We start from the raw sequence: 13104 nt of genomic DNA, 5'->3' as shown, positions 1-13104 counted from the left end.
TCCTGTTGGCGACAATATTCAGCAGCGAGTCATCTGTGGGGTCACATTTTGCTAGGAGGCAAACGAGCCCCTTGATAATTCTTTCTTCATTGGCTTATCCAGCTATCTCTCAATTGTGTGGCAGAAGCAAAAAAAAGCAGAGTGGTTCGCCTGATTATGGCACATAAACATTCTAGATCTGTCTGAAGCGTGCAACTCCACAGTCGGGGATGTAGAAGGGCCATACGTCTTTTTAGGGTTAGCCAGCCCAGCCTTCCAAAGAGCCAAAGTGGCTCGGCATAGTGGTTTAGAGGTCAGGCTCTCGGTACCAGTCTATTTGGGTTCAAATCCTGGCCCTGACACTCAATGGTTGTGAACTTGGGCAAGTGACTTACTTAACACCTCAGTTCTTGTTTCCTCACTGGGAAAGTAGGCATAATAATAGTGTCCACCACATGGAGTTTGGGCAAGGATTAAATGAGATAACACATGTAAAAGCTTAGTATGAGGTCTGACACATAATAATTGCTGAATAACAATTTGCATATAGGAAAGGCCCATCGTAGCAGTCCTTCAACTGTGTTCTTCTACCAACAGGAAGTTTGTAAATAATGTCATTGAAATGTATTAGATAGAACTGGATTTTTAACATCACTTGTTTTTTTTTTCTTGTGGTGACCCATACACAACTTATCCAGTATAAATTAAATCACCAGGTTTATTTAAGGACAGGTTGAAATGGGGTAGCTGTGGCATAACAGAAAGGTTACAAAAGCTGCTACAATACAAATTGGTGGCTGTGTGATGTTGGGCAAGTTACTGAATCTCTCTGAACCTGTTTCCTCATGCATAAAATGCACTAACACAAAGACCTATAGTTCACAGGGAGACTATGCGAGCAAAATGACGTAATGCATGGCTGAGGGCTTTGCAAATGGAAAAGGTACTGTTTAGATGTAAGACCTTGTAACTATTATTATTTATGTATGTGATCAGAGTCAGATTTGTGTTACCCAGAGTGATGCTGCATGAGCTGATGTCTTAGAGGCAGCAGAGTTAGACTGCTTGCCCCCACCTGTATCCCTTGGAAAAGACCTACACCTCTTCTGACAGATTAGGTAGGTCTGTAATAGCTGAGACCGCTGGATGAAGGGGACCCGTTGTTCTGAATTCAAATGTGACTTGCAGCACCAAATGATAACTTGTAGCATTTTACAAAGGGATGAAGACAATTCAGTCAAACCAGGAGAAGGAAAGGGGTGTTAGCTACCACAAGCAACAGGTCTGTTCACTCTGCCAGCGCTGACAAGCGACCAGAGCCTGAAGCCGCACCACATGGATGGAAGTCTCTCTTCTCTTTCAAAAGTTCATCATGCCAACATTCTGCTCTGGGTCACGACCACTCATCTCCCGCCTCTCTCAAGTCCCAACCTTCTCCCTTTACTTGAGTTCATTGAGTCATTCAACATACCTCCATGTCATGGAGGTTGCTATTTCTTTGACTTTTTTGTTTTGTTTTGTTTTGTTGGGACTCACTTTTCCCTAAGCATGGAGAAAGCTTGCAGGGCTGACGACTCGCCTCTGCTTCAATAGGAGAATGGGGGAGGCGGGGAATGGCTGTGTTTTGTTCCTTTCGTTTCTCTGATGCACAACAGATAAACCTGCACTATCTAAATAATGACTTTGACCGCAGTCCCTCAGAAAGTTCCCCCGGAGTAGTTACTGAGCTGGGAGAAACACTTCAGAATGGGTGTTTTAGACTAAGTCTTTTGGGAGAAGGCAAACTTGATCCCCTGGCAGAACAGGTCTGGGGTTCTGTCAGACACCTAAACGGTTACCCCTGCACAATAATAAAAACAATGAGAATGTTTTAAGTTTCATTATCAGTTCTTACATACAATTTGTGGAAAGGATGCTGAATGTTTTAAATTTCCATGCACATCTGGGTTTTTTTCGTTTTCTACTTTATACAGTTCAAGATCGAGTGGTAATTTTCTTAGCTTGTTATTGGTATTAAATATAAACTCTTGACCGAGTTTTCTTTTGGGGACTGATAACTCTCACTGGGATGCAGCTAAGTGGGTGGGATGTGGACAGGGGCTGCTGGACAAATACTTTGCATGTTTTCTGAATTCCCATTTGTAACAATCTAGACGGTAGTGAAATATCTACTGGTGAAATGAACAAAGGAGAACATTTTTAAGAGACCAGGAATGTTGACTTCAGTGACTTACTTATGTCTAGTGCTAATTAGTAAAATATATCATTGCTGAAGAGGAAGCAGAGAATAGCAATGAGCAAATTCATGTGCTTATACTTCAGAGAAGTAAGTTAACTTTGAAAAAATTCTTTACCTACTGGGTGGGGCTTTGGTCTCAGGTCTTTAGTGACAATTCATGCATTTGAGCTTTCCTATAAGACAGATTTTCACAAGTCTTGCATTTCACATTAGGGTGTCAAATCCAGCCAACTCTTTCATATAGAAATGTTTTACATCATGGAATAAAATTAACATTTGGCTTTTGAAATTCAGGAGTTTTCAAGGGATAAATCCAGAAGCTGAACAATAAATCTCCAAATTGTACTTCCATCCTGTTTTTGTCACTAAAAGCCTCATCTGTGCTTTACTACAAATAATGCACATTGTACACGGGTGCGTGTGTGTGTGTGTGTGTGTGTGTACACAGTTGACCCTTGAACAACAGAGGGGTTAGGGTTCCCCCATGAGGCTGCATATCCACATATAACTTGACTCCTCAAAAATGTGACCACTAATAGCTTACTGTTGACCAGAAGCCTTACTTAGAACATAAACAACTGATTAATGCATATTTTGTATGTTATATGTATTGTATACTGTATTCTTAAAGTAAGCTAGAGAAAAAAATGATATCATGAAAATCATAAGGAAAATACATTTGCAGTGCTATACTGTGAAAAAACCCAAATATAAGTGGATCCATGCAATTCAAACCTGTGTTGTTCAAGGGTCAACTGTATACACACACACACACACACATACACACACACACATTTATGTGTATGTTTTATGATACAAAATCTCAAGAAATGACTCTCTCTCTTAACCAATCAGAAAGGTCTTGGCATTCCAGAGATGCTTAAAAAAGGAATCGATATGTACTGTGTGGAATGGAAAGTAGCCTGATCTTTAGAAGATATCTTCCTTTCACAGTTAAGGAAAGCCATAACCACTGTTTATTAAGAAACAAAATAAATACATACATACCTGCTGTCAAATGAGATCTCTGGAGGAATCACATGAGTACTGTCCTTGCCAATGAGGAATTTGATTCGATCATAGAAGAGTCTCGAAGTGTGCTGAGAGAAGAGAGGTTGGCTTTGCTGAATGAGGTCAAGTGGATCTGGTGAGCCCTGACAGAGGGGACTTACATAACAGTTGCTTTGCTGACAACAATCAGGGTCCACACAGTCGGTCAAACCATCTGAAAAAAAAATTTTTTTTTGAAATTTAGCTTCAAGAGAAACAGCATTGTTTAAAATATGCACAAATGGAGAAAAATGTAGAATACAAACAAAGGTAACTGTCTATGTTTTGAGTTTAGGATTCATTAAATTTGCATGTTTCTCATGAAAAATTACTCTGAGTTTAGATGGCACACACTGTTTTGCTCATAAATCTTTCTTCCCTGAATTCTCCAGCGTTTATGGGCTGTGCCATATTGTGTACATTTGGGTTGAGTCTTCTATTAGGTATCACTCTCTTTAGAAGTTTCCTTCTTCCTCAGCAAGACCATTCCTCCAGGATAGCCAACTATTCTCAGAGTTCTTCTGAATTTCTCACACCACGTGCATTTATGAGCACACAGTTAACGAATGTTCACCAACCTGAATTTGTTTGTGTTTTTAAAAACATTCCCTAATATTCTTGTCTAGTGGTAATTCTCAAAACAGAAGTGGGTGTTCGCATGGTAACAATTTGTGTCTGGAGCAGGGCAGTGATTTTCAAATGTGCAGTCAATTATTTGGGGGAGCTTATTAAATATGCACATTCTTGAGCCCCACCTATTAAATCAGAATTTCTCCACGCCCAGGATTATGCATACTTAACCTGGGTGAATCTGTGGCACACTACTGTTTCAGAACCATTTTTATTGGAATTTGTAGAAGTAGAGCTTGCTTGTTCCTAACCACAGTTGATGCAAGTACTAATAAATCTCAGGTATATGAATGTGACCAGTTGCTCTCTTTCATTTCGTAGGCCTTCGCTATTTACTCAAGACTCTCGAAGCCATGGCTGTACCAATAAAAAAATCACATAAAGGCTTCATTCTTTGGTAGAGGAATTGATCAGGGGCAGAGGGTTACAAGAGAAGGGGAGACCATCTGGGAATCTAATAGGTGCAAAGACACTGTGTCAGGTGATCGGGGAAGTAAAGAGAGAAAAAGACTCTTTTCCTGGTTTCAGGAGCTCAGAGCTTAGTAGGATAAACAGGTGTATAAACAGCTGACTCTTACGTGAGTTAAAAGTGCGGTAAGTATTACAAGAGACTACGTGCAAAGAGAAGGGGCTGGAGTGATTAACTGAGCATATGGATACTTCATTCCACCCCCAGCAAGCCAAAAAAAAAAAAAAAAAAAAAATTAAAGTCCTTCCAAGGTCCTTAAAGCAGACAAGTGGCTCTAATTTAGACGTTTAACAAGGGTAAATATTAAGATGCTAATCTTCCTGGCTGGCAGTGGAACAGGGAGGTTCAGATGGATCACCGGCTCCTTAAGGCTGATGATGAAAGTTACCGGCGCCGGTTTCATGCAGCTCTTTGGCTTGTTGTCTCCCTGACGTGGCTGCCCCTGTAGAGCTGGACGGGGGGTGACCACAGCTGGCGGCAGTGAAAGCCAGGAACACCAAGAGCGTAGACGTTTGGAACGGTAGCCCTGGGGCACCCCGGGAAATATTTCCCCCTACATGAGGTCCTTTCAATTCCCTGTACCACACACACTACTTTGATTTAAAATGCGGTTTGCTGCTTTCTTGCCTTCCCTGTTTGCTCAGTGCATTTCTGCCCCGGTTTCTACTTCTCTGTAGACATATTTCTTTTTCACTGATGACTAACTTTTAAGTGTGGATTTGTTCCAGTAAGAAGTCCCCTTCTGCTTTCCCTTCTCCCCTCATTCAGCAAATCATAGTAGCAGATTTTCCAGAGATTCCAGAAGCTACCGCCGCCTCCCTCTCCCATAGGTTGTTGTCAGTCTCCTATTAGCACATTATCTCTTTACTCTGCTAATTAAACATCTGGACACACTGAAAAGCTGGCAAAAACATCAGGCCGATTAAAAGGTGTTCTCTGATGTCTGGAATTGGTGCATAATATACACAGCAATGAAAAACTGCTTTTCAAATGAGCAGTCACCTTTATCTTTCAGTCGGTAACAAATGTACTAGTAATAATCAGATCGGGCACTCACAGGTTTCAACCCGTGAGCCACATGATCCAAACTTATTTTGAAAAGAAATAGATCTTAAATAAATAGAAATGCCCACATAATCTTCAAAAATGAATTCTAAAACTAAACACAGAGCTCTCATCTAGTTATGTGCTATAAATCCCAAGCTAATGCTTCGTATTTAATAATTGCCTATTATATAGGGCTGACCCTCTAAGACCTCTGTTTTCTCGGAGAACAGTGAGACTTCTGTTGAATCTAGAAAGGCTGCAGGCAAGCAGACCGATGACAGTATGCATCCCCCGAATTATAATTCATAGGTAAGCCCAATACATGGGCAAAGATCTACTTACCAATTATCACATTTGGATAACACTCCATACAGAATGTCTAGACTGTTACAAAGAAGTGCAAATACAGTCACACTGCATGTGTGGGTTTCTTTTCTTCTTTCTTTCTTTCTTTCTTTCTTTCTTTCTTTCTTTCTTTCTTTTTTTGACTATTACTGGTTCTCTTATTGTTCTGAATTGGAAGTTGTGGCACCCTCCTGACAGCCAGGCTGAGGGTATCGGATAGGAACATATCAAATATTAACTGCTTTTACTTTTAGGGCCTCTTCATTTTAAAGGAATAAAAAACCCAAAAGCCGGTAAAAAAGAAGGAGGTTAAATTGTCTTGAATGACTAAACATGGCATTCATTCATTGATCTTTGCTTTGCCAAACAGTGAGGGAATATGCCAGGAGGTCCAATTGGGGCTGATAAAGATCAAGACACTGGTTTCTTTTGTGTATGTTCTAGTAATTTACTATAAAGCTTTTACTTACCAGATGTATGCCCTTGGATGAAAGAAGGATTGGACAGGACAGGGGATATGAATGATATAGGGAACACCTATACTTTTCTAATCCTTAAAATGAATTTGTAACTATATATCCTTTTAGGGGCAACATCCATATTATCACATTGATAAAAATGGACAGCTAGGTCATGACAGGGTATCCAGAAGGGTCTGGAAGCATGTATAACTAGTTACTATACTAGGTATGGCACTAGGTATACTAGGTATGGTACTTCCACATAGATTATTTCAACTAATCCCTACAACAACCCTGTCTGGTAGACATTCTCATCTGCATTTACATTTAAGGAGGGGAGGGTAAATGTGGTTGCACAGTTGGAGGAAATAGGGGGTCATCTCAACACCCAGTGTTCTGACTACAGATCACATTTTCAGCATCATCATCTAAGCAGTGTTACTAGTACTGACAGAGGCTGTAAGACTTCCAAGTACCTGACTAATGTAGGTATTTAGAACATATGAAGTGGTTAAGGTCAAAGGCCCAGACTGTGATTCTAATCTTACTTCGCCACTTATAATCTAAATGATCCTGGACAAATCAGTTCATCTCTTGGATTCTTAACTTCTCTACGTACAAGATGGGGATTATAAAAATGCTCACCCCATGGGGCTGTTGTAACGATCGCATGCGATAACAATCATAAAGAATTTAGCCCAGTGTTTGGTACGTAGCTGGCACTCTTGATTACTGTTAGCTCTTGCCATTAACCAAGGTCTGCACTGCACAGACCGCAAAGAGTCTAGGGATAGAGTCCTGAGGGCAGATGCCAATGGTGCACAGTGGCAGCTAAAAATGTTCAGACCCACTTCTACTGAAGGTGCCTTATCACTGGCCAGAGGGCAATTAACTTCTGTGTCGCATATTCAGTTCACTGGAATGTGTTCATTTTGTGCACTCTGCTTGGTTAGGTTGTCAGATGGGTAGGACCCTGTGTGGCTCTAAATAGACGCTAATGCTACAGTAAGTCTTTATTCATTGAATTTCACAAACTCACAATTTTTTATCATTTGGACAGGGGCTGGATTGAAGCTTAACCTTTTCAGCATCTATAGAGCAGAGGGTCTGCCAAGCAAATTAATAGTGAAAAAGAAATTGAAGGGCTGATCATTCCCATGACTCAGTTAAACAAAATCTTATCAGGCATTTTAGAAACCCGTAAAAATGGACTAATTATAAATCATTGATAAATTTTTACTCAAGCAGGCCCCCTAGCTTGAGTTACTGCCATTAGCTTAGTTGTTACTGCTACACGCGTGGAAGGTAATAGGGCTGTATTTCCTTTGGAAATAGTCTCTAATTCATTTGATCTTTTACTACTTCAGGCTGACTCCCCCCGCCCAGGAATTCTGCTGTATTAGTAAGTAGGAAATGGGAGAGGCTCAAGTGCACTCAGGATCTGACCTGCTCCAATCACTGTTATTGCTATCACCTCATACAATTGACTTTTTCTGGGTCAGGAAAGTAAATTGTTTATATGCCACTAATGTCTGTGTCCTCCGGTCCCCACCAGCCATCAATGGGGCTTCTCACATCACTCAGAGTAGAAGCCCAGGTCCTGACAGTGACTTAACTTCTTCATAGTCTGGCTCTTCACAGTCCTCTCTCTTACCACTCTGCCCTTACCTCCTAGCATCCCATAGTCCCCTTCCCCATTATTCCTTTGCCTGGAATGTTCGTTACTCCAGTATCAACATGGCTCACCCCTCACTTCTTTGAGGTCTAAATGCCACCTTTTCAGGGAAGCTTTCTCTGATCACCTTACTGAAAATTCCACCCTGTCCCACATCCTATCCTTTTCCCTGCTTTTAAAAAGATGTCTCCATCACACTTAACATCTTCTAGCATACTATTTCTCTTACAGTTTTGGTTTATTGTTTGCTTGCACCACTAGAATGTAAGCTCCATGGAAGTGAGGATTTAGTCTTTTTTATTCATTGCTATTTCTTCACTAGAACAGTGAATGGTGTTCAAAGTAAGCATTCAGTAAATATGTGTTGAATGAATACATGGATATCCCGAAAGTCCTATTTCTATGACATTTGTATAAGATTAACAAACATTCAACTAATGCATCAAAAAACACAACCACACTTTTATTATGTACTTTAAATTCATGAATTTCAAACATCACCTTATTCATTGTCACGACTGCAAAGCAGGTAGATGTCAAGTCCTACTAGCCTTAGTTGATAGATAATGTGACAGATGTGGTCACAGAGTACTCAGGTGAGTTACAGAGTTGAGATTTTCCAATCTTGTATCTGGAAGAGTTTGTATCTGGAATCACCGGGCAGTTTAAGCACTCCTAACTAAGTGATGATCCTTTAATAAATGGGTTGTTGGGAAATGAGGGGGGTATGATCAGAAGAGAATAATTAGGAATATGCTTTCTGATCTAGGTCTTCTGTCCCAGCCAAATCTTAAAAGTAAACGTGGAAAAGGTGTCTGGCCCTTAAACAGAGCAAATATTACCAAGTCATTGCTCCTTCTATTTCATTTTCCTCTTTATTAAACACTGCAGCATGCTGGTGACATTCAAAACATGAGGCTTATTGATCCATGAGCTTATGTGTTCATAATTCACCCATGGTGCTGATTTCTAGATCTAGAAACACTATATCATAAAACAGGCTTGCAAATAGCTATTGTTCTTAATGAATGGTGACTCGTTATGAAGAATGATTCCTGGAAGATCATCCTCTTTTAGGCAATTAACTTATTGATTTTTACCAATGAATATGAATATAGACCAGTGGGAGAGTTTGTATAAGAGAAGCTTGGAAAACATGTGACAAATATTTAAAAGATCAGGTCGGAGGGGAGGGGGGGCGCCTGGGTGGCTTAGTCGGTTGGGCATCCGACTTTCAGCTTAGGTCATGATCTCACAGTTCATGAGTTTGAGCCCCGCATAGGGCTCTGTGCTGACAGCCAGCTCAGAGCCTGGAGCCTGCTTTGGATTCTGTGTCTCTCTCGCTCTCTGCCCCTCCCTCATCCCAACTCATGCTGTCTTTCTCTGTCTCTCAAAACTAAATAAACATTAAAAAAATTTTAAAAAAAGATCAGAGGGAAAAGAGCCATTCTGATTAAACACTCTTATTCTTCATCTTTTCAACCTCCTTGACAGTCTTTCCACAGTATCAGAAACCACTTTCCTTCCTCTACAACGAGAGTGAATAAAATACAATCTTTGCTTGATAACTGAAGATTGTATGAAATTCACATGGTTCTCTATGATCTGGCTAATGCCTAGCTTTATATTCTTATCTCCTGCCAGTCTCTCCTTGGCTTGTATTCTGGCCACAATGACTTGCCTTTCACTTCCTAGAAGAGCCTAGTACATTTCTACCACAAGGCATTTGTACATGCTGTTTCCCTGGCCTGGAACATTCTTCTCCTGACTCATGTGGGGCAACCCTTATTATGTATACTTGGTTAGCTCCCTATACATGTCTATAGCACACTAATAATTTTATATCACCTTTGACAGTTGCCAATATGTAGTTATTTGTGTCATTTCTTATTTAACATCTATCTCTCTCCCTAGACCATAAGCTCCATGAGGGGAGACACCTGTCATTTTCTCGCTAATGCCAAGCACAATACTTGGCACAAAGTAGTAACGAATGAATGGAAAACTGGGTTCTCAGTATGAAATGTCTGGCTGAAAGGTAAACATTTGAGTCAAACATTTAGATCAGCATTATCCAATAACATTTTTTTCCGATGATGGGAATGCTCTAGATCTGTGCTAATAGTCACTAGTGTCATGTGACTGCTGAGCCCTCGAGATGTGCCCAGTACAGCTGAGAAATGGAATTTTTAAAATGTTTGATCTCTTTTTTTTTATATGTTTTTAGTGTTTTATTTATTTCTGAGAGAGAGAGAGAGAGACAGCGTGAACAGGGGAGGGTCAGAGAGAGAAGAAGAAGCCTTCTGAAGCAGGCTCCAGGCTCTGAGCTAGCTGTCAGCACAGAGCCCGACGCGGGGCCTGAACCCACAAACCGTGTGATCATGACCTGAGCCAAAGTCGGACGCTCAACCGACTGAGCCACCCAGGTGTCCCTGTTTTATTTATTTCTGAGAGAGAGAGAGAGAGAGAGAGAGAGAGAGACAGCGTGAGCAGGGGAGGGTCAGAGAGAGGGGGAGATACAGAATCTGAAGCAGGCTCCAGGCTCTGAGCTGTCGGCACAGAGCCCGATGCGGGGCTCGAACCCACGAACCATGAGGTCTTGACCTGAGCCGAAGTCAGATGCTTAACTGATTGAGCCACCCAGGTGCCCCGAGAAATGGAATTTTTAATGTTATTTAAGTTAAACTGAAATAGTCACATGTGACTAGTAGCTACCGTATCAGACATTGCAGACTTTGAGATTGCCAAATGGTTAGATGTTGGATGGTCTATAAACCTAGCTAGAGTTTGACATTTTCATGAGGCTCTATTTATCACTTTTTCCTATTGTGTGGTTTCTTTCCTTGACTTTATGTTTAATAAGTCCTTTCCTGTCTTGAGACTGGTCACCTATATTTTTTTCTAATTTTGTTTGAGGTTTTTTTTTTGTTTGTTTGTTTTCACCTTTAATTCATTAATCAGCTAGAGTGTTTTGATTTCTCGTCTGCTTTTGGAATATGCTATAAATTGAAAATGTAAGGTTTCTTTTTTCCTTAGTAGTTATCTGAGCATTACTTTATAATGCTTCCTTTCCCTACTGATTTTTGATGCTAGTTTTATAATCTACTAAATGTGTCTTTGTCCTGGGGTGTATTACAGAGCTTTTATTCAGTTGTACTGATCTGCCTACTCTTCCCTCTGTACAACTTCTTAAGAAATATTTTATTATTTATTTTTGAGAGACAGAGCACAAGCAGGGGAGGGGAAGAGAGAGAGGGAGACACAGAATCCATAAGAGGCTCCAGGCTCTGAGCTAGCTGTCAGCACAGAGCCTGAAGAGGGGCTTGAACTCACGAGCCGTGAGATCATGACCTGAGCCGAAGTTGGATGCTTAACTGACTGAGCCACCCAGCGTCCCAGTACCGCTTTGTTTTAATGATCATAGCTTTAAAATATTGTTTAATGTCTGATAGTTCTAGCTTTTTCTCTTTGTTTTAGCTATTCTAATTCTGTTAGCGCAATGTCTAAACTTTTTTTCTCATGTGAATTGATATGTGCATGTAATGCATGGTGATCACATTTTTCAAACTCCAAATCAGGACACATGATTAACTCAGGAAAATGCGGTCACCATTCACATCAGTATTCCGTCTCCTCCAAGCACAGGGTTGTGCACATGGTAGGTGCTTTTTGACTAAAAGGATAAACGAGGAAGACATTTGATTGGTCTGTAATTTCTATGGTAATTAGTTCTTATATATACAATGCACAAGATAGCTTTCCTTGTTTTGCATGTTAAGAAAAAAATCCAAAGGTGATTTGTTCTCTGTTCTGTTCTAACTGTGCAAGGAGCTCTTAGGTAGCTCCTAGACCAGCTGTGTCACCCACATATTCAATGCAGCCCAATTAGTTACTAAGAGTCACAATGCATTGAATCAGACTGTGACTAAAGTCAAAGCTGCAGGAAATAGCAGCAATACTAATGAGTATTCAAAGCTGATTAGAATGCAAAAAAATCCTGCTATTCTTTAAGTATCAGCGATAATATGGAGCAATCAGGTAGCAGCTACTTGAAGCAATTGCTTGTAAGTGATTTTTTTTTTTTTGATTGGGAAGATTTCTTAAGAATTACATTTTAAAAATGAGGACCAGTTTTTTCTCCGAAAGGTTCAATTGGCGCTTTCTGAATTAATTGAAGCGCACACACACATACACACACGCACAAACAAGTATGCAAATATTAATCATTAGTCATATTCAGCTAAATGAATCCAGTCATTCTGGATAGCTGGAAAGCTGAAATCACCAAATGAAGGACATTTAATGTGTTCTTATGGATAATATTTTAACAGCATAAGATTGAAATTATTGTGCAAAATCTTAGTCATGGGGCTATCAGAGGTTATTTAATCCATCTTTCCATCTCAAGGTAGAACCAAATCTATATTTATCATCAGTACATATTTAGCAAAATCTTCTATACTTTTTGCATCTATATATACCACAGGTATTAAGAATTGATGGTCCATTAATTCATTAATATTTAATTGATACATTCATTAAACATTTTTGGCTGTCTCAAGGTGACCTTGAGGCCCTCAAAATGCTTGACAATTAAATATTCAATTATTTTTTTATCAAACTGTACTTTATTAAGGCAGGAAACTTATTTTGGCTCAACCCAGAGTTAGAAATTATAATCATATAGGTCGTTAAAGTATTTTCTGAGCATAAACCTTTCAGTCAATATATCAACTGAGAAATCTCTATTACGACCTCAAATCTTTTTTGGAATGACCACCAAAGTCAGATAGACCCTGGCTCTATCATTTCCTTGTTGTATCATCTTGAGCAACTTATTTAACTTCTCTGTGCCTCAGTTTGCTAATATGTAAAGCAGTATAGTAATAGTAGTTCCTGCCTCACGGGGATTAAATGATACAATTCACATCAAGGACGCAACACTGTGCCTTGCACATAGGAAATCCTAAGTACAGGTAAGTTGATATTATTAGTGATTATATTGGGCATATAACTACAGATTCTGGGTCAAGTTTCACATGTAATAAGAAAACCATACAGACAATATAGTTACATGCTTGATGGTATGGTGCATCTGATAAACACCCATGGGATACTGGGGTGGGGGTGTCAGAGGTTCCATGGGAGATATCGCTTGAGTTGGGATTTAAATCATGGAGAATGACAGGTGTCAAGGAGAAAGCACACC

At 40.0% G+C, this 13104-nt stretch overlaps 1 protein-coding gene across 3 annotated transcripts in view; it reads right to left on the bottom strand.

The window, feature by feature from the left end:
* Positions 1 to 13104, bottom strand: part of TENM1 (teneurin transmembrane protein 1) — a 560608-nt gene that overhangs the window by 167222 nt on the left and 380282 nt on the right. For all 3 annotated transcript variants that reach the window (XM_039238819.1, XM_039238821.1, XM_039238820.1), the window contains exon 15: positions 3227 to 3443. In XM_039238819.1, the coding sequence (XP_039094750.1) occupies positions 3227 to 3443 (217 nt within the window). The remainder of the gene's footprint in view (positions 1 to 3226; positions 3444 to 13104) is intronic.

Source organism: Hyaena hyaena, unplaced genomic scaffold (assembly GCF_003009895.1).
Source record: "Hyaena hyaena isolate Hyena2069 unplaced genomic scaffold, ASM300989v1 scaffold_147, whole genome shotgun sequence".
Lineage (NCBI taxonomy): Eukaryota > Metazoa > Chordata > Mammalia > Carnivora > Hyaenidae > Hyaena > Hyaena hyaena.
This window is presented reverse-complemented; position numbering and strand designations above follow the sequence as displayed.